This window comes from Bufo bufo, chromosome 10 (assembly GCF_905171765.1).
Source record: "Bufo bufo chromosome 10, aBufBuf1.1, whole genome shotgun sequence".
Lineage (NCBI taxonomy): Eukaryota > Metazoa > Chordata > Amphibia > Anura > Bufonidae > Bufo > Bufo bufo.
This window is the reverse complement of record NC_053398.1, coordinates 130,568,790-130,595,998: the sequence shown is the minus strand read 5'-3', so window position 1 is coordinate 130,595,998 and position 27,209 is coordinate 130,568,790. Positions and strand designations below refer to the sequence as shown.

Sequence of the window (27,209 nt, the reverse complement as noted above, 5' to 3'; positions counted from 1 at the left end):
AATTTTTAGTGCCGTGAAACATTGCTGAAAGTGAATGGCTTTCATCAATCCTGAGAGGACACAACAACAATAATAATAATTATAATAAAAACAATAATACAGCTGCAACGTGTGACTAATACCAAAAGCACTGTCAGAAAGACCTTGGGAGAACCTACTGGGTTGCTGTACGTTCCACCTATGGAGAGAAGCTAATTACAGAATGATCAATACACATTGACCTCAGTCTTTCTTCATCACTTCTGGGCCACCTGGGAATGAGTGTCATCTATATTTCATGGACAATCTTCACCTGAAAATAAATTTCTCAGCAACAACTGTGAAACAAGGACGAAATACGGATGCCGTCCATGTTCCATCCGTGTCATGTCTGTGTTTTTCACTGATCCATAGAATAAAATAGGGCATGTTCCCGTGAAGTAACCACAGCTCCACAGACTGTAGAAATTCACAAATGTGTGAATACACACATTAACCACTTCACATCTGGGCCATTTACCACCTTCCTGACAGAAGTGTCACTTTATGCGGTATTAACTTTGGAACGCTTTTACTTATCCAAGCCATTCTGAGAGTGCTTTCTCGTGACACATTGTACTTCATGACAGTGGTAAATTTGAGTCGCTATACTTAACTTTTATTTATAAAATAATCCAAAATTTAACAAAAATTTCGAAAATTTAGCAAAATTTCAATTTCTCTGCTTTTAAAACAGAAAGTGATACCTCATAAAAATTGGATTTTTTGTACTCACCGTAAAATCCTTTTCTCGTAGTAGGCATTGGGGGACACAGCACCATGGGTATATGTCCAACTACCACTAGGAGGCACTAGACACAAAAAGTGTTGGCTCCTCCCCGTTGGGCTATACCCTCTCCACAGGCACAAGGCTATTCAGTTTGTACAAAAAGCAGTAGGAGAGAGAAAAAAAGCAAGGAACCAACAACTCCCGTACCGGGAAAAGATCAAGAGACCAGCCCGGAAAATCGGAAGTAAAAACATAGGGTGGGATCTGTGTCCCCCAATGCCTACTACGAGAAAAGGATTTTACGGTGAGTACAAAAAATCCAATTTTCTCGTGCATGGCATTGGGGGACACAGCACCATGGGACGTCCCAAAGCAGTCCTCGAGGGTGGGAAAAGAACAGCCATGCCACCGGTTGGGTATACAGGTGCAGGAGAACCATGTGACCCAACAGTAGAAAACACAGAATGGGCAAGAGGTTCCATAACAAGGAAGAAACCTCAAGGAAGAATCAGAGAAGACTGATAGCACCCCAGGAAAAATGCCTGGAAGAAAATCCCAAATGCAAGAAGGCGGCAAAAGGGAACACCGAGCTCAGCCAAGGGCTGGAGAAAAAATTAGGACAGCACCGCGTGTTGGGACTACCTAACGCTCTAAATTGTCTGAGACCCAAAGAGCGAAAAAACCTGTGGCCAACCCCTGACAGGCCAGGGGAGAAAGGAAACAAGGAAGTACTGGAAGCCAAACGAGTGAGTGAAGCCATAGCAAGGCTCACATGTGAAGGGAGCAGGTCTCCCCTCACCGCAAGGCAGATGATGAAGTTATGCGCCCTATTTAAAAGGCGAAAACCCAAGGCTGCTAGAGGAAACCGCCAACCCTTGGAGAAGGAGGGGGTTGTAGGTAAAAGCCAGGAAAAAAGAGTAAGACCTGCGTCCCAAAAACAGGAGATGAGGCCCGAGCCTCGGAAAACAAGATATCACTGTGAAGCGTAAGACCAGAGGAAACTCTGGGCATGTGAAGCATCAGGGAAAAAAGGAACCAGATACAGGCCCAGGAAATCTCAGCAGGACACACTGGACTGAAAGACATGGAAGTAGAAGGAGAGTACTCCAACCGCCTAAGGAGGAAAGGTTCTACAACAGGAGGAGGTCCCTCCCGAAGGAGACCATACGGCGGAATTGCAAACCGTTGCGCTAAACCACTCAATACCAGGTACTTGACGTGGGAGGATGGGAAAAGAGACACGAATCCCAAGAAGACCACAAGGCTATTGGAACCCATAAAGGGAACAATCAATCCAGGCCCCGATCCCCCCAAAAAAACGATTGCCATGCAGAACCTGAGTGGTCAAATAAACGGGGACCAGGGACTCCAGAAGGAGTACCCGGGATGGGCTCACAAGGAACCAGGAGCTGAACCACCAGAAGACAACGCAAGCCAGAATATCCAGGAAAGGAGAGATGAAACTACCATAGGGGAAGGGACATTGGCCATGGACAACTACCCATTCCAAGAACAGTGACTAGCAAACTGTATACATTGTCCCAGAGAGGACAAGTACAGCAGCTCGGGATGTACCACTAAATTGACAGACATCCATATGCATAAGGAATGCAGAAGTCGCCATGAAAAAGCCAGGTGAGACTACACAGAAATGTAGAAACCAGCCGCGACCGGCGTACTGAAAACTCCCAGGGGGGAGAAAGTACCTGACAGGTGCAAACGACGGCAAGGTCTAAGGGGACTGCCCCTCTGACATGTAGTACAACTAAGCAGAGAATATAAGGGAATACCGAGAACACCTGGACCCAGAAGGAACTACGGGACCCTGTCCGATGCCAGAGCAACCAGCTGAAAAATTACCTACCAGGCAGGTGTGTGGCGCTCAGTGGTCCTGTCCCTGATCCGTCAGGGAGGACGTCCAGCGATGAAAAATGCTGATGACCCCAGAAGGATTCCATGTGGCAGAGGACATCCAGCGATGACCGAAAACTGCTGCAGCGGCCGATGCTCACCAGCTACGTGCCCCAACAAGGTAGAAGATCCAGTGGAGATCCCTGTACTCCACCAGGAATGGGCCACTCTGTAATAGGAAACAACGCGAGTACTCCTCTATAACATGGGGTAACGCGAAGCGCAGCAAACCGTAGTACCTTATAGAGATGGCAAGAGCAACCCTAGCACAAAGGCCAACAACCACCTGACCATGGTGTAGGGAGCATGGTTGTATGTGGACCACCCGCCAGATCAGATCAGCCATATACTGGAGCTACAATAAGTAGTACTAGACCGACAAGGTGGGGGTTGGGCTGGCCCACCCCTGCCAGATATGGAAACCATGCACATGCAGAACCAGGAAGGCCTGTTGTAGACAGTGCCCTGAGAAGTACAAGGAGACCATTGAGCACGACAGAAACGGAGTGGAGATGTATGGAAGAACCAAAAGGGTGAAACCAACATCCGCAGCACAGATTAGAACCTGGGGGCAGAAAGCACCCAGTAATACAGAAACTGTATGGGCCACAGATTGCACCATAGGGCCCAGCACCTTGAGTAATACAACCACACGCCTAAAATATAGGGAAAGTGGCTGCATGTCTAAGGAGAGTGGAAACATAGCCACAGAATCTGGGAATGCTACTGCATTTGGAGGGTACAGGTACTCAACCTGTAAAGTAGAAATGTGGCTGCGTAGTGCAGAAAACGACCAGAAAGGTGTAATGGGTACAGCATCTGGAGATGGTAGAGGTACTACCTTTAAGATCGGAGCAATGTGGCCACATGGTGCACCCTAGAACCAGAGAGGTGCAACAGCTACCGCGTTAGCAATGGTACCTATATTCCGCCCGGGACGGGGAAAATAGGGCCGCACGGTACCACAAAGAACAAGACAGGTGCACACTACAATCAGGTAGGTGAAATGGCAACTGAAGGAGGCCCTCTATTTCGCCTGAAAAAAAGGGAAACAGGGCCGCATAGTACACCATAGAGCCAGACAGGTGTAACGGCTGCAGCATCAGAGACGGTGCAGGAACTCTACCTATGAAGGGAGTAAGATAGCCGTTTGGTGCACACTATGATGAGGTAGGGGCAATGACCACTGCAATTGGAGGAGGCCTCAATATCTCGTCCGGTAAGGGAGAGAAAATGCCACATAGTACACCATAAAGCCAGACAGGAGCAACAGCTACAGCATCAGGAGATGGTGCAGGTACTCTACCTATGAAGGGACCAAGGTGGCAGCTTGGTGCCGACTAGAACCAGACAGAGGCAATTCTACGGCAATTGAAAGTGGCCTCTATATCTCGCCCGTAGGGAGAAATGTTGCCGCATGGAACACAATAGAGCCCGCCAGGGGTATTGGCTACAGCATCGGAGATGGTGTAGGTACTCTACCTATGAAAGGGATCAAAAAAGTCTGGGAACAGATAGGAGCAATTGCAACGGCAATTGAAGGCGGCCTGTATATCCCGCCCGGAAGGGAAAAATAGTGCCGCATGGAACACCATAGAGCCAGCCAGAGGTATCGGCTACAGCATCAGGAGATGGTGTAGGTACTCTACCTATGAAAGGAGCAAAGTGGCTGGGAACAGACAGGTGCAATTGCCAAGACAATTGAAGGCGCATGGAACACCATAGAGCCAGCCAGGAGTAATGGCTTCAGCATCTGGAGTAGGTGTAGGTACTCTACCTATGAAAAAGAGCAAGGCGGATGGAAACAGCCATATATAATTGCTTTTCCTTACCAACCAACAGGAGGCGCTTGCCAAGAACAGGGACCCCCTGTTATGAGGTAGAGTAGGCGAACACCAGCACCAGGATGGGGACCCGGTGGAAACACTCTCAAATGTGTAGAGCATAGCCCCTGGTATAGGGGAACCAGGAAGGCTTGTCAGGTACAGCCTATGGCAGTGGTGCAGGTACCCCCCTGTTAAGGAGAAGGCGTACGTACCAGAGACACCAAGTAGGTGACTCATTATGCTAAACACGGGGACGGCTGCCTTACCTGTGCGGTTGAATACCTGTGCAGTCAGGGGAGCGCCATCCGAAAATCCACTAGAGGGGATACCAACCCTGGGTAGGAGAGGTTCCTCCGTGCACGTTAGTCTTGACCTCCCAGAGGCTTCTGTATGGAGGAAGACCGCCTGATGCTCTGTTCCGAGGGAATCGGTGCAGAGGTGTCCCCCGAGGCAACGGATGGGGTGACGGGAAAGGATTCGTCACCAGCCTCAGGCCTGTCCTGGGGAGGACCCGAGGATGCCGAGGAGGGGTGGAATCCTGTTGAGACCACCCGAGGTTGTACTGTGAGCTACCCCTTGCCGGACCCGGTATCTGAGCATGCCTCATCTGCAGGGAGGACCCTGGGAGGGCATAGGTGGCCGCAATTGGATAGGTAGCGGTCCAGCGACTCCGCCAGGGATTGGGAGAGTCGGACAAGGTTCCCATGGCTTTGACAAAGAGGGAGACCATTCAGAAGGGACCTACACAAAAGGATTTGGTCAGGGGACACAATGGGGTCTGGGAAGAGGTACTGCACACAAGCAGGGACAGGCCGACCGCATGACAGCCTTCGCAGACAGCGGACGCACGTGAAAAGACGTGGCGATCCGAGGAGAGGCTGGGAGAGGAGACCCTCATAAAGCAGCCAGCAGAGGCTGTCATATCTGGACCCGGATGCCATGTTCCCCAAAGAGGTGCTGCAGCAGCTATAGAGGCTGCAGGAGAAATGAAGCAATTGAGGAGGGGTGGGGGGGGAACGACTTGAGTGATCCCTATGTACAGCTTTAGCTGCCTTCACACAGTACATAGGACAATGACCTAAAGGGGGTCTGCAGTTCTTTTAAACTGAGGATCTATCCACTGGATAGATAACCCACGTTAGACCAGTAAAGGGTGGAGGAGATAGCCCCTCCCGAGGGCCGGGCGGGGTCAGAAAAACCCGGGAAGCAAGGAGGAGGGGCCAGGAAGATCGCGGCCTAGCAGGCCCAAAAGCCGGGGCCTCGATTTATGAGGCGGCCGGGACTGGAGCGAGGGGGGGCGGGACGAATCGCGGCCGACCGAGGGGCCTCCGGACCCACAAAACTAGGTGGGGGGGGGGGGGGGGGGGGAGCGACGCCTGGGGGTGGGCGGAACAGGGCAAACAGAGCACCTGTGAGCCGGGAACGGGCCATGGAAGATGAGGCCTAGTCCCTGCAAAAGCCGGGGACTAAAGTAGCGGGGAAGGCCCAGGAGAAGCGACGCCTGGACTGTGTGGCCAGGGAGGAGAGAAAAAACCAACCAAGGGGGAAGAGAAAGATGGAGGAAGATGGAAGCTTCCCAGGACCCCCAGCTAAGGTGGATCCCATCCCCCTGGCCACAGGAGGGAACCTAACCCTGGGGCAGGGACACAGGGACAGGGGAATATACTCACCATCTGGACAAAAACTAAATAGCCTTGTGCCTGTGGAGAGGGTATAGCCCAACGGGGAGGAGCCAACACTTTTTGTGTCTAGTGCCTCCTAGTGGTAGTTGGACATATACCCATGGTGCTGTGTCCCCCAATGCCATGCACGAGAAATATTTATTACTTAACATTCCCCAAATGTCTACTTTATGTTGGCATCATTTTGTAAACGTCATTTTATTTTTTTAGGACGTTAGAAGGCTTAGAATTTTAGAAGCAATATTTAAGAAAATTTCCAAAACCCACTTTTTAAGGACCAGTTGAGGTCTGAAGTCACTTTGTGGGGCTTACATAGTGGAAACCCCCCATAAATGACCCCATTGTAGAAACTACACCCCTCAAGTTACTCAAAACTGATTTTAAAAACTTTGTTAACCCTTTAGGTGCTCCACAAGAATTTAAGGAAAATGGAGATGACATTTCAAAATGTCACTTTTTTGGCAGATTTTCCATTTTAAGCCATTTTTTTTCTTTAACACATTGACGGTTAACAGCCAAACAAAACTCAATATTTATTACCCTGATTCTGTGGTTTACAGCAACACCCCATATGTGGTTGTAAACTGATGTAGGGGCACACGGCAGGGCGCAGAAGAAAAGGAGCACCGTATGGTTTTTGGAAGGCAGATTTAGCTGGACTGGTTTTTAGATGCCATGTCCCATTTGAAGCCCACCTGATGCATCCTTACAGTAGAAACTCCCAAAAAGTGACCCCATTTTGGAAACTAGGGGATCCGGGGCCAGTTTTATTGGTACTATTTTGGGGTACATATGATTTTTAATTGCTCTATATTACGTTTTTTGTGAGGCAAGGTAACCAAAAAATTGCTATTTTGACACTTTTTATTTTTTATTTTTACAACATTTATCTGACAGAGTAGATCATGAGCTATTTTTATAGAGCAGGTTTTTACGGACGCAACAATATCAAATATGTCTACTTTCTTTGTTTCAGTTTTACATAATAAAGCATTTTTTTATTTTATTATATTTTTGTGTCTCCATTTTCTGAACACCATATTTTTTTTATTTTTCTGCCGATCATCTTGTGCAGGGGCTCGTTTTTTGCAGGAAGAGTAGACGTTTTTATTGGTACCATTTTTCGGTACATATGATTTTTTGATCATTCATTATTACACTTTATGGGGCAAGGTGACCAAACAATTGGTTGTTTTAGCACAGTTTTTATTTATTTATTTTTACAGCGTTCACCTGAGGGGTTAGTTCATGTGACATTTTTATAGAGCAGATCGTTACGGACGTGGCAAAACCTAATATGTATACTTTTTCTTATTTATTGAACTTTTACACAATAATAGCATTTTTGAAACCCAAAAAATAATGTTTTAAAGTCTCCATAGTCTGAGAGCCATAGATTTTTTTTTTTTTTGACCGATTGTCTTAGGTAGGATCTCATTTTTTGGGGGATGAGGTGATGGTTTTATTGGTACTATTTTGGGGGGCATATGCCTTTTTGATCGCTTGGTGTTGCAATTTTTGTAATGTAAGGTGACCAAAAAATAGCTTTTTTTGGCACTATTGATTTTTTTTTATATGGTGTTCACCTGAGGGGTTAGGTCATGTGATATTTTTATAGAGCTGGTTGTTACGGACGCAACGATACCTAATATGTATACTTTTTATTTATTTCACTTTAACACAATAATAGCATTTTTGAAACAAAAAAATTATGTTTTAATGTCTCCATGTTCTCCCAGGTGTCACCTATTTAGACAAATTGTCTCCCTTTATATTCCCTCCCATACTGCCTCACTTTGTGGTTTATACTACTTCCTGGATGAGGTGTTCACTGCTGGAGGCTGCTGCTGCTGTTTGCTCAGATAAGTCCTTTCCTTTATTTGTGTTTCCTTGCTGGTTTGATTCTAGGTGACCCTGACTCCGTCCGTATTAAGTGCAGGGAGCCGGTGGTCGTGTCCCCTCACTATTATAGGGTTTTCAGGTGTCACAGTCTGAGGTACGTGGGCATGCAATCATCTACCATTGAGACCCTTGCATGGGCATAGCAGTCAGGGAGAGCTCTTAGGGTTTTTATATGCTCCTTAGTTTGGGATCAAGCCAGTCGGATGTTTATTTATAAGTTCCAGCTATCTGCAACATCATCCGTGACATCGGAGAGCTATAGTTTTTTTTATTTTTGAGCGATTTTCTTATGTAGGGGCTCATTTTTTGCAGGATGAGGTGACCACTTTATTGGTACATACGCCTTTTTGATCACTTGGAGTTGCACTTTTTGTGATGTAAGTTTTTACACAGTTTTTATTTTTTATGGTGTTTATCGGACGGGGTGGATCATGTGATATATTTATAGAGCCGGTTGTTACGGACGCGGCAATACCAAATATGTCTATTTTATTTATTTTTTTTCTATTTTTAACATTTTTTTAAATTACTTAATTGGGGATTTTTTTTTTTACATGTGAAACTTTTTTTATTTTTTAAACACTTTTTTTTTTTTTTTTTTTTTACACTTTGCGTCCCCAATAAGGTCATACAAGACCTCTGGGGGACATTTAACTTCACTTTTTTTTTTTTTTCACTATTGATTTCTCCTGTAACTGTGGCTGACATAGTAACCCCAGTTACAGAGAAATACACCCCCCAGAGAGGCTGTACAGCAGAGTACGGCGCTGACCCTGATTATAAGGAGTGAGCCGTCTGAACTTTTCTATATACTTCAGGGCTGATCGAGGTCTATGGAAGACCCGACAGCTCCTGCATTCTTCCGGCCCCGGCAGTCACATTACCACCGGGCCGGGACAGCATAGCGCTTCCTGATCTGTTGTGTATACAGCGATCTAGAAGGCAGGGACACCTGGGAACTGTCCCTGCCTTCTCTCTGGGGTACACTGCTGTCACTGACAGCGGCCCCCAGCTCGGCAGCTGCACAATTAGCGTGCAGCTGCCATCTCTGAATGGACGTTCCAGAACGTCTATTCAGAGATAAACATTCACCGATAGGACGTTTATATCCAATGGGCGGATATGAAGTGGTTAAAATCAATGGGTACTTGTGCTGTCCAAAAATTGTCTCCTCATCAGTGGAGATGAAGAGCTATATTTACATGCAGCTATCACTCCACTGTATGGGGACTAGAGATAGTTACTGCAATCACTCGTCCTCATACAGATTCATTGATTCTGGGCAGCAGACCGCTCTTTACACAGGTCAATGTGCTGAATAAACTGCAAATTCACTCAATGAATGAGTGTTTGCTCGTTCATTGGGTAACTGCCAGCACATTTAGGCTAGGGCTACATGGCAATCTTGGTCACATGACAACTGTCATACCCAAGTATCACAGTGTAGCAGGGCAGCCATAGAAATCAATGGGGGCTTGCAGAGCGACTTGCAGGTTTTTTTTTTTACCCTCACCCCAGATTCCAATGGGAAGAATCAAAAGGCAAATCCCACACATTACTATTTGTTTATTGCTATGATTGACTTTCCATAAAAGCAGGCATGCTTAACCTGCGGCCCTCAAGCTGTTGCAAAACTACAACTCCCAGCATGCCTGAACAGCCTACAGCTAGCAGCCTACAGCAGGGCATTGTGGGAGTTGTAGTTTTACAACAGCTGGAGGGCCGCAGGTTGAGCATGCCTGCATAAAAGTAACCCACGACTAATATCTGAAACTCAATTTTTATAAGGTTTACTCTTATAGACTGTTATTATAGGCTCCACTATCATAAGATGCTGAATTTCTGCACTTACCCATAAGCCCCAACAGCTTTACGCCCCACAGGGCGATTCCAGTGGCGAAGGAATTCCATACTGTGCCCACCACAGCGTACATGAGAATGGCACCAATATTGTCGAAGAAGAGGCGAGTGGGCATGAAGTAGCCGGAGTCCAGGACGATTGGGGGGAGCAGAAAGAGGAAGAACATACTCGGCTCTAATTGGAACTCAGCCCTTTGGGCAATGGCCAAGACAATCCCTCCAAGGGCCAGTCCCAGGATGATCAGCAGGCAGCTCTCGGGAACGACGGTGGTCACCTTCCTGGACAGGTGGAAAACTGCAAACACAAAGCAATGGAGAAACACTATTCAGTACCCTCTAGACCAGTGACCTAGACCTGTGGCTCCTCAGCTGCTGATAAAACTAAAATTCCCATCATGTGCTGATAGCCCAGGGTTACTGGCGCTTGATGGGAGTTGTTGTTCTGCGATAGCTGGAGAGCGACTGGTTGGGAAACATTGCCCTAGACCAGTGATAGGCAAACTGCGGCTCTCCAGCTGTTGCAGAACTACAACTCCCAGCATGCAACGACTGTCTACAGCTTTCAGCCTACAGCAGGGCATGGTGGGAGTTGTAGTTTTGCAACAGCTGGAGATCCGCAGTTTTCCTATCACTGCCCTAGACCAACAGCCATGGACTTTAAAGGCTATGTACACCTTTTGGGGGAATTTTTTTTATTTATTATTGCATTATACCGTACTTAATTTGAGCTAAAAATAATTTTTTTAGTTGGTCTTTATTAACAATATGGAATCCTTTTTTGTGTACAGAGCTGAGATGCTCTACTAGCTGCCTGTGGATTTTCTGTCTTTTCCGTCATTTGAGGAGCAGACTGACTCCTTATCTCTGCTCTCTCACATTATAAACACTCATCATAGCTCAGTTCTTACCTTACTGATAAAAATGTGGCTTAAATAAGTGTTTATGACCTCTCAGTAGTTTAGAGGTAAGGCTTATTAGATGACTGGCACAAAGTGAAAGTACCAGTCACACAGTTAGAAAAACTGTTAACCCTTTGTGACAATGGCTCAATATTTTTAATAAAGGCCAATTGAAAATATGATTTTAAGCCAAAAATAAGTTAAATGCAATCATACAAAATTTGACTCCAAAGGTGTACATAGCCTTTAAGTTTTATTTGTATTGCTCTATAAGACAATATACACTGCGGAGATGTTCAGAGAGTGTATGAATCCCCATAATATCTCCACAGGAGCTTACAATCTAGGTTACCCATTACCCAGCAAAAGTACAAGTACCACATAGGCAGCCCATAGGGGAACCAAGGAGTAAGGGGGCTGATCACAAGGGAGGCTGACTGGACTTTGAAGGGTTTTACCACCATATTGTTTTCAACTGAAATGAACGAAAGTCATGCAGACAGACAAGCCCCATTCATTGCAATGGTGAAAGACTGCATCAGAGTGGCATACTTATCCTTTGGCAAAGTAGAACAAATCCAGTGATCTGACCCTCTCAAAATTAATGATTTATGAGCCATCATATTGATATGTCATGAAACATTTTGATGGAAAAGCCTCTTTAGATGACAAGCAGTTGGGCTGTGAATGAGCCTCCCTGTGTCTCAGCCTGATAGGCCCCTGGGGCATAAAACTCACAATATATGCAGCGAGTCTTATACAGATTACTACTAGAATACTGTGGTCCCCCTTTAGGTTGATTACACCACTCTCTAATTAAAGGAGATAGTTCGGAGTGATTTGTGCCAAATTTCTTAAAAGGTGCACGCTTGGTAGGATGTATTCAGAACATATTTGCAGTGTGTGCTGAGCATGCACGCTGGGAAAGCTTATTTATTATACTCACTTATATAGCCCTGCTCTATCACGCAGCGCTTTACAGACACTAGCATCAGGCTGCCCCCAATGGGGCTCACAATTTAAGTTCCCTATCAGTATGAATTTGGAGTGAGAGAGGAATCCAGAGTACTTGGAGAAAACCCACACAGACACGGGGAGAACATACAAACTCCATGCAGATGTTGTCTTTGGTCGGATACAAACCTAAGACCCCAGTGCTGCAAGGCACCACTGAGCCACCGTGCTGCCCAAGCTGCTGGAGTATATGCCAAACCTAAAGCAGTGCACATGCATGACCACAGCTACATTCAAAAGGGTTATTGATGGACGCCCAAGTGGTTGGACCCTTACCCTTGTAGTTTTACAACAGCTGGAGGGCCGCAGGTTGAGCATGCCTGCATAAAAGTAACCCACGACTAATATCTGAAACTCCATTTTTATAAGGTTTACTCTTATAGACTGTTATTATAGGCTCCACTATCATAAGATGCTGAATTTCTGCACTTACCCATAAGCCCCAACAGCTTTACGCCCCACAGGGCGATTCCAGTGCAGATGTTGTCTTTGGTCGGATACAAACCTAAGACCCCAGTGCTGCAAGGCACCACTGAGCCACAGTGCTGCCCAAGCTGCTGGAGTATATGCCAAACCTAAAGCAGTGCACATGCATGACCACAGCTACATTCAAAAGGGTTATTGATGGACGCCCAAGTGGTTGGACCCTTACCCTCCTCTGGATAGGGCATAAGTGTAACTAATGCAGAAAGTGAAATCTACATTTTCAGGCTTCCTAATTAAAGTGGTTGTCCCATTAAAAATATTCTACTGTTTTAAAACCAGCACCTGGATCTAAATACTTTTGTCATCGCATGTAATAAAAAATTACCACTGAGCCACTGAGTTATTCAATAAAATGTATCTGTATAGCGCCACCTGCTGTTTGTTTTTTTCTTCTTTCTTTGACCTGCTCACTGAGATGGCCGCACATGCTCAGTTTCATCCTTCCACTGTCCCCTGAGCTGTGATAGGGAGAGCTGAGACACGCCCCCTGAGCTGTGATAGGGAGAGCATGGACACGCCCCCTGAGCTGCAGCAGAAAAGACACTCCCCCTGAGCTGCCAGCTTGATATAAATCTATCAGAGCAATGAATGTGGAGATCTCTGGATCCATGTGAGGTACACGGCTGGTTCTAGCTTTGTTAGAAAGAGGTTGTCATGTATTATATGATGTCATTTTTTTACATTAATCATGGGATAACCCCTTTAATAAGCTAGACTAAAATGACTCCGTGGAGACCACGTCCCCTTTTGACGTCACATTTTGGAGATGAGAAAAGATGCAAATCTTTAAGCAAATTAGTTTCAGGTCATTATCTGTGCCTTTAATTGACTCAATGCACTGCTTATAGTTAATGTGGGCCTAAGTTCTCAAGATTGCAATATGGCTCCACTTGAAATGCCACTTATGAGAATAGCTCTTGTCTCCCTCCATGACGACATCTTATAAAAGGAATCCCACCTCCAGTGTGTACTGGTGAAGTCCTGGGAATGAATTTGCCTCCAAAAAATTTATTACAAGGACTGGTATCACCAGGCAGACATGTTCCCTGCAAACAGGCAGTGTGCTAATTACAGGCTCCTAAAATAAGACACGGTCTCCTTAGTTACTGAAGACACTGTAACCAGAGAATCCATTTTTTACAGAAGAGAATCCCTTCTAACAGGAGAAGTGATCGGGTACTTATAACGATGAGGGTACGGCCACACGTGCGGATCCACCATCATTTCACCCCCTGTTACACTGAACAGGATGAGATCCACCGTGACAGTCAATGGCAACTCTGTGTGGACGTATCCTACAATGACAATTATAGGACCAGACCACATCCTCTATACACATGAGAGGAAGATATCCTTCCAAAAGTCAAGACTACACTGCGTGCAGAATTATTAGGCAAATGAGTATTTTGACCACATCATCCTCTTTATGCATGTTGTCTTACTCCAAGCTGTATAGGCTCGAAAGCCTACTACCAATTAAGCATATTAGGTGATGTGCATCTCTGTAATGAGAAGGGGTGTGGTCTAATGACATCAACACCCTATATCAGGTGTGCATAATGATTAGGCAACTTCCTTTCCTTTGGCAAAATGGGTCAAAAGAAGGACTTGACAGGCTCAGAAAAGTCAAAAATAGTGAGATATCTTGCAGAGGGATGCAGCACTCTTAAAATTGCAAAGCTTCTGAAGCGTGATCATTGAACAATCAAGCGTTTCATTCAAAATAGTCAACAGGGTCGCAAGAAGCGTGTGGAAAAACCAAGGCGCAAAATAACTGCCCATGAACTGAGAAAAGTCAAGCGTGCAGCTGCCAAGATGCCACTTGCCACCAGTTTGGCCATATTTCAGAGCTGCAACATCACTGGAGTGCCCAAAAGCACAAGGTGTGCAATACTCAGAGACATGGCCAAGGTAAGAAAGGCTGAAAGACGACCACCACTGAACAAGACACACAAGCTGAAACGTCAAGACTGGGCCAAGAAATATCTCAAGACTGATTTTTCTAAGGTTTTATGGACTGATGAAATGAGAGTGAGTCTTGATGGGCCAGATGGATGGGCCCGTGGCTGGATTGGTAAAGGGCAGAGAGCTCCAGTCCGACTCAGACGCCAGCAAGGTGGAGGTGGAGTACTGGTTTGGGCTGGTATCATCAAAGATGAGCTTGTGGGGCCTTTTCGGGTTGAGGATGGAGTCAAGCTCAACTCCCAGTCCTACTGCCAGTTTCTGGAAGACACCTTCTTCAAGCAGTGGTACAGTAAGAAGTCTGCATCCTTCAAGAAAAACATGATTTTCATGCAGGACAATGCTCCATCACACGCGTCCAAGTACTCCACAGCGTGGCTGGCAAGAAAGGGTATAAAAGAAGAAAATCTAATGACATGGCCTCCTTGTTCACCTGATCTGAACCCCATTGAGAACCTGTGGTCCATCATCAAATGTGAGATTTACAAGGAGGGAAAACAGTACACCTCTCTGAACAGTGTCTGGGAGGCTGTGGTTGCTGCTGCACGCAATGTTGATGGTGAACAGATCAAAACACTGACAGAATCCATGGATGGCAGGCTTTTGAGTGTCCTTGAAAAGAAAGGTGGCTATATTGGTCACTGATTTGTTTTTGTTTTGTTTTTGAATGTCAGAAATGTATATTTGTGAATGTTGAGATGTTATATTGGTTTCACTGGTAAAAATAAATAATTGAAATGGGTATATATTTGTTTTTTGTTAAGTTGCCTAATAATCATGCACAGTAATAGTCACCTGCACACACAGATATCCCCCTAAAATAGCTAAAACTAAAAACAAACTAAAAACTACTTCCAAAAATATTCAGCTTTGATATTAATGAGTTTTTTGGGTTCATTGAGAACATGGTTGTTGTTCAATAATAAAATGAATCCTCAAAAATACAACTTGCCTAATAATTCTGCACTCCCTGTAGAGCATGTCCCATTCTTGTCTGCAGCTGCGGACAAGAATACGACTTCTCTATTTAGTGCAGGCCATGTGCGGCCTGGTGTATTGCGCGAATGCCGTGCGTGTCATCCGCAGCATGAATGACAGCCAAGCCCCACACTAAACAGCAGAAACACGGAGCATTAACATGATTGATAACGCTCCGTGCCTCTCTGTGATCTTTTTACTACAAAATCACGGTGACAACTTTATCTCACCGTGATTTTGTAGTAAAAAAGGTCACAGAGAGGCACGGAGCATTATCAATCATGTTACTGCTCCGTGTCTCTGCTGTCCGGAGCGGGATTTGGCTGTCTTTCACGCAGCGGATTCCACTCACGGCATTCGCTCGTGTGAAAGAGCCCTTAGGCTACATGCACACGAACGTTGTTTGTTTCCGTGTCCGTTCCGTTTTTTTTGCGGATAGGATGCGGACCCATTCATTTGAATGAGTCCGCAAAAAATGTGTGCTGTCCGCATCAGTATGTGTGTTCCATAGCCCCGCAAAAAAAATAGAACATGTCCTATTCTTCCATTTTAGGCATTGTTACAATGGATCCGCAAAACAAAATCGGATGGCATACCGATTTTTTTGCGGATGCGCAATTTGCGGACCGCAAAACACATACAGTTGTGTGCATGTAGCCTTAGATGTATGTCAGCTGAACCCACCAATATCCAGAGGTGAATATGTGAATAGGGGTCTCCCGACTCTCCCTGACAGCAGATGTTGGGGGATGTATTGATCAGGTAGTTTGATAATTTCCTTCTTGGGGAGATAAGACACCAGAAGTCTCTGGCAGAGTCTGTCCCCCTTCCGATTCACAATACATGCAGGTTTGGCAGAGTCCATCAAGTATGTGTATGGGGGAATTGGGATACATGTGCATGGCCAGCTCTAGACCTTCCCAGATGTGCGGTGGTTATACAGCAGTCCTCACTGTTGTACTATTTATTTATTTTACACACTTATATAGCGGTGACATATTCTGCAACATATTCCGCCCATATGCAGTTATGAAGCCGCTAGCTCCAGAGTCATCATATGATGTGAATTAACACAGCAGCAATATATGTTATTTATGTAATGTACCCAGAGCCGAGTACAGAGCGGGGGCCCCCGCAGGCACCATTCACAGGCCACAAGAGAGAGTCAAGAAATACTGGATGAGCTAAGATATCAGTCCTATGGCCAGAAGACTGGAGGAGAAGTGTGACAAATATCCAAGGTAGTAAAGAAAGAAAGAAATAAGAAGAACATGAGAAGAGGACGCTACAATAATCATAAAATTATCCCAATGACACGCTGACACTTGGGGTACAGGGTAATGACACGCTGACACTTGGGGTACAGGGTAATGACACGCTGACACTTGGGGGGACAGCAAAATGACACGCTGACACTTGGGGTACAGGATAATAACACTCTGACACTTGGGGGACAGGATAATGACACGCTGACACTTGGGGTACAGGATAATAACACTCTGACACTTGGGGGACAGGATAATGACACGCTGACACTTGGGGGACAGGACAATGACACGCTGACACTTGGGGGACAGGATAATGACACGCTGACACTTGGGGTACAGGATAATAACACTCTGACACTTGGGGGGCAGGATAATGACACGCTGACACTTGGGGGACAGGACAATGACACGCTGACACTTGGGGACAGGACAAGGACACGCTGACACTTGGGGGACAGTACAAGGACACGCTAACACTTGGGGGGGACAGGGACACGCTGACACTTGGGGGACAGGACAATGACACGCTGACACTTGGGGACAGGACAAGGACACGCTGACACTTGGGGGACAGTACAAGGACACGCTAACACTTGGGGGGGACAGGGACACGCTGACACTTGGGGGACAGGACAAGGACACGCTGACACTTGGGGGACAGGACAATGACACGCTGACACTTGGGGGACAGGGACACGCTGACACTTGGGGGACAGGACAAGGACACGCTGACACTTGGGGGACAGGACAAGGACACGCTGACACTTGGGGGACAGGGACACGCTGATACTTGGGGGACAGGGACACACTGACACTTGTGGTACAGGACAATGACACAAACATCTTCTATGGATTACATTCAGGGACCTCATGTTCATGTTTCCTACTCCTGCATTATTCCCAGTAAATTATATGATATTACTCCCCTCCCCCATGGCTCTATATACTCTTTTCTGCGGTATAGTGCTATTAACCCCCCTCCCATCTCCTCGATACCACCTCGGCACTGATTTCCCTCGAACTTCTCATTATCTACTAAGTCACTTACTAAAGCAGCTGATTTACCTAATAGGAGGCAATAAATAGTGCTCCAGCCTGCTGAATGTGCACCATGGTAACACGCGCTGCACAAGGACATCATCTTCGCACTCATAAATCTGTGACAGAAGTAACAAATGCAAGATACAGCACAAAATGTAACCGCGTTGTGCCCAACGCTATATGCACATAATGATGATATATCTGGTGCACGAGGGGCAGCAGTATTACCAATGCATAAAAGGACTGCACAGGGAAATCTCGAGAAATCAGTTCTCACATATACTGTACACAGTGTAAAGGAATGGCATAGCTCCTTACAAGTTTTTTTTAACCTTTTATTATACTTTATTATAACACTGCCCAGTTCCAGCTTCCTGGTGTCACAATGTAAGGGGAGGGGATAAACACCAGAATGACAACAGAAGGAAAATGACCAGGAACTAGGCCTCAAGGCTAAGGAAAGGGAACAGGTGACCACCTACAAAACCCTAGACCTAGCCCTGACTCCTGTCAGTATGAATAGACCCTGAGGGTGAGAATATTCATATACCGTAAACCTAGGCCCTAGTGACCCCGAAGAGTCCTAGGAGTAGTGACAGGGTCTGAGACTACTGGTTCCTTCCCAGATGAACGAACCAGCATCTTCATGAGGCCTATTAAACGAGCAATAGAGAACAACAAAATACAAGCGAAGTACACTTATCTTCAATAGAAAATGCATGAGCAGGAACTCCGATGAGAACCACACAACAGCTCCTCCAACTCCAGGCAGATAATATCAACCGCATGGTATGAAGTGTGAGTCCAGACTAAATAAAGAGCAGTAATGACCACAAGCTGCACCTGGGATAAGAGGTGTGGTCATTACCAACAACAACACTGCAACAAGTTAAAACAGAGAGACTGTCAATTAACCTCACGTGCCGCCAGTCTCTCAGATCTTCTAACCTCTGTGATGGGTCCCGAGCCGCACTTCACTGGACTTCCGGTGCCCACATGTAGCCTTCGTGCATGGACGGGCTCACATGCACAGCGGCAGCCAATAACTGGCCTCAGCAGTGGCACATGACCTGGCAGACCCATACGTACTGTACCTTGTGAAATTCACAGGTTATACATGCGAAAACACAGAATCCCATTTGGGGCGGAAAAATACCCCCTGTTTGCAGGTAACATACAAACTCCCTCCTGTCCTACCATGTATCAGTACAATGTATCAGTCTGGTGTCTAAGCAGTTCATCTCATAGAGGATTGTCTAGAATGGATATACTGTAACAAACCCTCAGCTCTGAGAAGAACCAGGTCAGGACAGGTTCTCTTGCATAACCATGTACACAGACTGGCCATAGACCCTACAGTGAAACTTCCTGGTGGGCTGATGTCCAGGGGGCCGCCTGATCCCTCCTCATGGCTGTTTGAGGCTGGTAAGTAATGATCTGACGCTCCCCTTCTGACTCCTCAATTCAACTGTATTGCCATCCTAGGCAACTGGAGTAGGAGGACAGAATGTGGCAGCTGACTCTAACCACCACAGAGGGGCAGCTTCTGGGGATGTACTGTGTTCTGCTGGGGCAGTATATTGTGATGCACTGTGGTATTTAGCTCTGCTGGGGCAGTATATTGTGATGCACTGTGGTATTTAGCTCTGCTGGGGCAGTATATTGTGATGCACTGTGGTATTTAGCTCTGCTGGGGTAGTATATTGTGATGCACTTTGGTATTTGGCTCTGCTGGGGTGGTATAACGCGCCACAATAAGGTATTGCTGGTCCTGTCTACTTGTGTTGGCCCTGCCTTCTATCAATTTGGACCCAATTACAAAATGGGGCCACTTTTAGTTTTGTTTTGTTCAGGGCCACTTGAAGTTCCCAGTACACGCCATCCACTTACTACTTCATGTCAGAACCAACAGGACGGTGTAATTCAGCGTCTTACTGTAAGTTACAGGCAGGGCGCAGATTACTGCCGCCAGAGGGACGCACGGTCACATGAAGGAGAAATAAATTTACAGAAGATCACAGTGACAGAAAGGGATGAATTCAGCTGGGCAGGGATAAAGAGATTTAAGTATACATTTAATTAGACCAGCAGTGCAGGAATGAATGGGCAGATTAAGTGACCACAGTCTCCAAAGTGACATGAACTGATCCAAGATGCCCAAGCCTTCTGCACGGCGCGCAGATCTACACATCCACCTCTACCGGGTGCTGAGCACAAGCCATTCCTCTCTGTAGATTTCCACTGACCCTGGATTTCACAGAAATACTGTGTGAGCAGGACAAAGGCTTCCTGGAGAAAGGCACTTATCTCCAATAAGAGAAAGTACACCTAAGAACTGCATTATCAGCAAATCGCTAATATTACAGCCTGCAGCAATAATAACGTAAGGAGGAATTCAATTTTCCATCACCATATAAGATCAGCCGTGTGTGCACCAGACTTGTACCAGACATCTACCCGCCATATTCGCTCTCATGGGGCTGCTTTTTACGTCATCCAGTCACTCAAACAGATCTTCGGAGACCATGCATGGGTGGGCACCTTCTGAAGCCCCTCCCTGGGGAAACATGAGAGCATGATCTGGTATCATGGAATATATACCAGGGACATCCAGTCCAGATTAAGATTACAAGTGCAGGGATAGCGAGTTCAGTGAGGAAGGAAAAAGCTAGCTTCGCCCCTACTTAATGGGGTTTTCCGGTAACTAAAGGTTATTCCCGAACCACTTGATGGGGTAACTAATTGATTAGTGCGGGTCCGACTGCTGGGACCATTGATCCCAAGAATGAGCATGTTCCCTGCCCTATTCCCAGGATAGGGGGATAACTATCAGATCTGTGGGGCCCTAAACCCTGCAGAGCTCCCCTGAAATGGATATCAGGCTATCTCCGGCGTTGCCGTAGAAATGAATGGAGTGGCGGCGCACTTTTCCGACCAGCCGCTTCATCCATTCCAGGAGGGTTCCAGAGGGTAAGGGGACCCGTTCTCTTGATCTGTTGGGGTTCCAGCAGAGGACCACCACTGATATGATAGTTATCCTTTATATAGGGGTTAACTTGTTATAACCAAAATACCCCTTTAAGGCTTTATGCACACGACAGTATGTGTTTTGCCCTATTGAAATGAATAGGTCTGCAGCCGTTCTGCAAAATTGCGGAATGGACGTGAACCCATTAATACGGTCGTGTAAATGAGCCCTAAAAGAAAAAAAAAAAAAAATATATATATATATATATATATATACATATACATATATATTATTGTTTTTGTTTTCCCCAGGGATGTTAAAGGGAAGTAAAAATGTGACAAATCCAAGATACAGTATTAACGAGCAAATTACATGTAGGATAAAGGGCAGAAGTATAGGGGAGTATGATACTGGGTATAAGGGAGCACAGTACAGGGTATAAGGGAGCACAGTACAGGGTATAAGTGAGCATGATACAGGGTATCAGGGAGCACAGTACATGGTATCAGGGAGCACTATACACTATATGGGAGCACTGTACAGGTTATAGGGAAGCACTGTACAGGTTATAGGGGAGCACAGTACAGGTTATAGGGGAGCACAGTACAGGGTATAAGGGAGCACAGTACAGGGTATAAGGGAGCACAGTACAGGGTATAAGTGAGCATGATACAGGGTATCAGGGAGCACAGTACAGGGTATCAGGGAGCACTATACACTATATGGGAGCACTGTACAGGTTATAGGGAAGCACTGTACAGGTTATAGGGGAGCACAGTACAGGTTATAGGGGAGCACAGTACAGGGTATAAGGGAGCACAGTACAGGGTATAAGGGAGCACAGTACAGGGTATAAGGGAGCACAGTACAGGGTATAAGGGAGCACAGTACAGGGTATAAGGGAGCACAGTAAAGGGTATAAGGGAGCACAGTACAGGGTATAAGGGAGCACAGTACAGGGTATAGGGGAGCACAGTACAGGGTATAAGGGAGCACAGTACAGGGTATGATGGAGCACAGTACAGGGTATAAGGGAGCACAGTACAGGGTATAAGGGAGCACAGTACAGGGTATGATGGAGCACAGTACAGGGTATAAGGGAGCACAGTACAGGGTATAAGGGAGCACAGTACAGGGTATAAGGGAGCACAGTACAGGGTATAAGGGAGCACAGTACAGGGTATAAGGGAGCACTGTACAGGGTATAAGGGAGCACAGTACAGGGTATAAGGGAGCACAGTACAGGGTATAAGGCAGCACAGTACAGGGTATAAGGGAGCACTGTACAGGGTATAAGGGAGCACAGTACAGGGTATAAGTGAGCACGGTACAGGGTATAAGGCAGCACAGTACAGGGTATCAGGGAGCACAGTACAGGGTATAGGGGAGCACAGTACAGGGTATAAGGGAGCACAGTACAGGGTATAAGTGAGCATGATACAGGGTATAAGGCAGCACAGTACAGGGTATCAGGGAGCACAGTACAGGGTATCAGGGAGCACAGTACAGGGTATAAGGGAGCACTATACACTATATGGGAGCACTGAACAGGTTATAGGGAAGCACTGTACAGGGTATAAGTTAGCATGGTACAGGGTATAGGGGAGCACAGTACAGGGTATAGGGGAGCACAGTATAGGGTATAAGGGAGCACGGCACAGGGAATAAAGGGGGCATAGTACAGTATATGACTAGAAGCACAGAATAAGATATGATGATAGGGCATAGTACAGGGCAGGGGGCACAGTACAGGGTATAAAAGGGCATAGTACTGGGTATGATAATGGGGTATAGTACAAGGCAGGGGGCACAGCACATGGTATAAGGGAGCACAGTACAGGGTATGAAAAAGAGGCAGAGTGCAGGGTATGAAGGAGTACAGTAGATCATAAGATATGATAATGGGGTAGAGTACAGGGTATGAACCGTATGATAATGGGGTAGAGTACAGGGTATGAACCGTATGATAATGGGGTAGAGTACAGGGTATGAACCGTATGATAATGGGGTAGAGTACAGGGTATGAACCGTATGATAATGGGGTAGAGTACAGGGTATGATAAGGGGGCACAGTACAGGGTATGATAATGGGGCACAGCACAGCATTGCACAGGGTACCAGTCAGTGCTGTGTGGATGGTTATCAGGGTGCGGTGTTCTCTCTTCTGCACCCCAGGACTCACCGATCTTGGCCAGGCTGGCCACAAAGATCCACAAGGCCACCAGATAGGGAGTCTGCACCATGTGCCATTCCCAGCGCACCACCTGGAAGCCGCCGGTGCTCCGAGCCTCCTCCTCCTCCTCCCGGTCATCATGTGAGCAGAGCACCGGGAGCCCCGGGATCAGAAGCCCCAGCAGCAGCCGCTCCATCTCTCCGTGATCCTGAAGGAGCCGGAGAAGATGCTGAAAGCCGGGGAAACGTGACATCATCCACCAATCAGGAGGCAGGTGAGTCCAGTGACGTCACCCACCATGTGCTCGGACTGTTGGACAGTGGCAGTGAGAGGTGTATAGCCCAGCGGTGTGCGGCACAGGATGACAGCTCTCTGGGTATACAAGTGTGTAATCCAGCACCAGTCCTATCGGCGATCACGGCCTCGCCCTGCAGCCGCTGGCGCAGGTTTTTCTGTGGAGCTTTTTCAGGATGGGTTTGTCCCCGTACACATGATGGTCCCTGTCCCCTCTGCAGGAGGAGGTCACTGACAGGTGGCAACTGATCAGTAATGGAGCATGCCCCCTTCACACCAATGTCAGGGTGGGGAAGGGGATATTGGGGATACACATACCCTATATTACTCAGGCTTCTGGGTAATATTGTCATTACCTATTCTCTTCCTTAAAAATAAAGAACCTGGAAACCACCAACAAGCTGCTGTTGATGGATCTGTCATAATCATGTGCCTCATTAACACATGAAGACCCAGCACTGATGCCCAGTATTAGACCAGGGCTCAGATGAAACATCCAAAGTCTATTCGCATAGTACTTTATTTGAATACTGTAGGGAGCGAGCGTACAGTATTAGAATGTATTGGCTCCTATGAGCCGAAGTTATTACTTTGCGAAGTCTCGCAAGACTTTGCATAATAACTTCATAAAATAATTTCTACTGTAAAAAGCCATTTCCCAAACTCGGGTTCGGTTCCAAGTGTTTTTTTTTACAGTAGAAATTAATTTATGAAGTTATTTCGCGAAGTAATAACGTCGGCTCATAGGAGCCAATACATTCTAATACTGTATGGAGTGCTCGCTCCGTACAATATTCAAACATATCACGCAGCGATCGCCTCCACTGTATGGGGGCTATACTGCCATCACTGGTCCTCATACAAATTCATTGTTCACACAGCACAATCTGTGTGCCATGAATGACTAATTGACCCTATGAACAAGTGTTCTGCTCGTTCATCAGGTGATCAGCAGCACATGTACACGGGTAAATGGAGCGTTCCTACAAGCGCTTGTTCCCGATAATCAGCCCAAAAATTGGGCCGTGCAAATCCTGCATAAATCATCATTTCTGCTTGTAAGGCAATATAGACTCTTATGCCTAACGTGTCCCTGACACATGATTCATGGAGTTACTTATAGCCCATCACTGCTGCTGTGTGAACAGTGATCTGCTGCCCAGAAGCAATGAATCTGTATGTGGACAAGTGATGGCAGTAGCCGCCATACAGTGGAGGTGAGCTCTTCCCCTCCACTAATGAGCAGGCAGTTATCAGGAAGAAACAGCCCCTTCCCAATAATTGCCTGTCAGTGGGCCATGTAAATACCAGACAGGGACAGCCCTCTACTGTCATCATGCATAGTGCGGAGACACACACGACCAACACCACGTGTCATGTTGTGGGGCACCATTAGTTACCATGGCTGTTCCCATCTGGTATTACCTGAGGGAACATTAACCAGCCTTCATTATGTTCAGGATATCGTGGATCCAGTCCTACTGCCTTTTGTAGGAGATGTGACTACTACCACAGGAGAATATCCAGCATCTATATGACCGATACCACAGGAGGATATCCAGCATCTGTATGACAGCTACCATAGGAGGATATCCAGGATCTGTATGACCGCTACCACATGAGAATATCCAGCATCTGTATGACAGCTACCATAGGAGGATATCCAGGATCTGTATGACCGCTACCACAGGAGAATATCCAGCATCTGTATGACAGCTACCATAGGAGAATATCCAGGATCTGTATGACCGCTACCACATGAGAATATCCAGCATCTGTATGACCGCTACCATAGGAGGATATCCAGGATCTGTATGACCGATACCACAGGAGAATATCCAGGATCTGTATGACCGCTACCATAGGAGGATATCCAGCATCTATATGACCGCTACCATAGGAGGATATCCAGCATCTATATGACCGCTACCATAGGAGGATATCCAGCTTCTGTATGACAGCTACCATAGGAGGATATCCAGGATCTGTATGACCGCTACCATAGGAGGATATCCAGGATCTGTATGACCGATACCACAGGAGAATATCCAGGATCTGTATGACCGCTACCATAGGAGGATATCCAGCATCTATATGACCGCTACCATAGGAGGATATCCAGCATCTATATGACCGCTACCATAGGAGGATATCCAGCATCTATATGACCGATACCACAGGAGAATATCCAGCATCTGTATGACCGCTACCACAGGAGGATATCCAGCATCTGTATGACCGCTACCACTGGAGGATATCCAGCATCTGTATGACCGCTACCACTGGAGGATATCCAGCATCGGTATGATCACTACCACAGGAGGATATCCAGCATCTGTATGACTGCTACCGCTGGAAAATGTCCAGCATCTGTATGACCGCTACCACAGGAGGATATCCAGCATCGGTATGATCGATACCTGTCACGGACGTTCCCGCGACAGGTGGCAGGAGATCGGTGAGGCTGGCAACACGTGGTTTGATCTGACATGTTTTCTGTTTGGATCAAATGACGTCTGTGGTGTTTCTGGTGCTTGCCGCACCGTTTTTCCACAGGTGTGGCTATTAGGGTCATTTGACCTTCTCTATCTATAGTTGCTTCTCCCACAATGCTGTGCGGTTTATAGCTTCTGTTTGGACCTTTGGATAGATTGTGGTTCGATCTCGGCTGAGTTCCTGGTGCTTCCATTGCTCCTTTGCCTTTCCCTTTTGTATTTTGTTTGGGTTTTGTGTGCTGCATTTCCCTATTGTTTGTATTAGGCCTGAAGGAGACTCCTGTTCGTCCTTCCTTTTGGAGGAACAGGTAGTCTTGTCCCTGCCATTAGTACCAGGGTCCTATAGGGCTTGATAGGACTCTAGGTATTCCTGCGTATAAACTCACCTACCTTTGGGATCTGTTCATACTGGTAGTCAGTCAGGATTTTGGTTAGGGTTTTCACTAGGAGGTGTCCATTTTCCTTCCCTAGTTCTCAGGCCTGATTGCCTGTCCCCCCCCCCCTTCCCTCCTATGCTCGGTGTGGTGTTTCCCTCACACACTGACGCGTGACATTATAAACCGCCAAAACTGTAATTTTTTGTTTGTGTGCAGCCATGGATCCTATTGCTGCACTGGTAGGTCAGCTGCAAGGGCTGTCTTTGAAGGTAGCTGACCTCCGCACGACTGTCTCGCAGATGCAGAGATCACAGGCTGTTGGTCCTGGTGGTAGTGGTGGAGACCAGGCCTATCTAGAGCCTAAAATTGCCCTCCCAGACAGATTTTCTGGGGGACGTGATAGTTTCATTTTGTTTAGGGAGGCGTGCAAACTATATTTTAGGCTACGTCCACACTATGGTTGAGCGAACCCAAACTGTAAAGTTCGGGTTCGTACCGAACTTTAGGATTATTGGACCCCGGACCCCAACCCGAACTTTGCAGTAAAAGATCGGGTTCGGTGTTCGGTGAGTTAATGGCGCTTTTTGAAAGGCTGCAGAGCAGCCAATCAACAAGCGTTTAACTCGTGTGCACTTAGAAGCCATCACAGCCATGCCTACTAATGGCATGGCTGTGATTGGCCAGTGCAGCATGTGACCCAGCCTCTATATAAGCTGGAGTCACGTAGCGCTGCACGTCACTCTGCTCTGATTAGTGTAGGGATAGGATGCTGCTGCTGTGAGGGAGAGAATAGGAAAGAATCTTTTATCAGAATCAGCGATCTACAGCGATTTTGTTTTGTGGGTGCAGTGCACAATTTTTTTACCCTGCCCTGAGCCCAGTGACACAGGAAAATAACTTTTATCCTCCTGTTAGTTAGGTGGGCGTCGGCGACCATTTCATGCAAGTTCAGTGCACTAGCACAGCATATGTGCATTTGTGACAGTCAAGTACAATCTAGAAATCAGGGGCGTACATACAGGGGTCGCAGTTGGGATCGGGCCCGGCCGCCTGTGGACCCCTGGCCCCGCCCTGCAGACTAGTAGTGCTGTGCCTGTGTTTGTGTAGCACGGCGCCGCTGTAAACCGTATAATGCGGGCCGCCGGCCCAGGGCCCTCCGCCCAGTGTTGCCCGCCCTACCCTCCCTTGAGTCTCATCCCCGGCTGGTGTTGAGTCGTGTGGCGTGCCTCGTCACTTCCTGTTGGGCGGCCGCATCGGACATGACGTTTCCCTGCGCAGGCGCACAACGACGCCGAGACGCAGGGAGAAGGCGCTGGAAGAAAGGG

The 27,209-nt window shown here is 46.8% G+C and overlaps 1 protein-coding gene across 1 annotated transcript in view; it reads right to left on the bottom strand.

Annotated features, from left to right (window-relative positions):
* SLC9A5 (solute carrier family 9 member A5) overlaps window positions 1–22,971 on the bottom strand; it is a 108,677-nt gene extending 85,706 nt beyond the window's left edge. The window contains exons 1-2 of the mRNA XM_040408953.1: window positions 22,728–22,971; window positions 9,922–10,224 (exon numbers count right to left, since the gene is read on the bottom strand). Coding sequence (XP_040264887.1) covers window positions 9,922–10,224; window positions 22,728–22,971 — 547 coding nt within the window. The remainder of the gene's footprint in view (window positions 1–9,921; window positions 10,225–22,727) is intronic.
* Window positions 22,972–27,209: the final 4,238 nt, after the last annotated feature.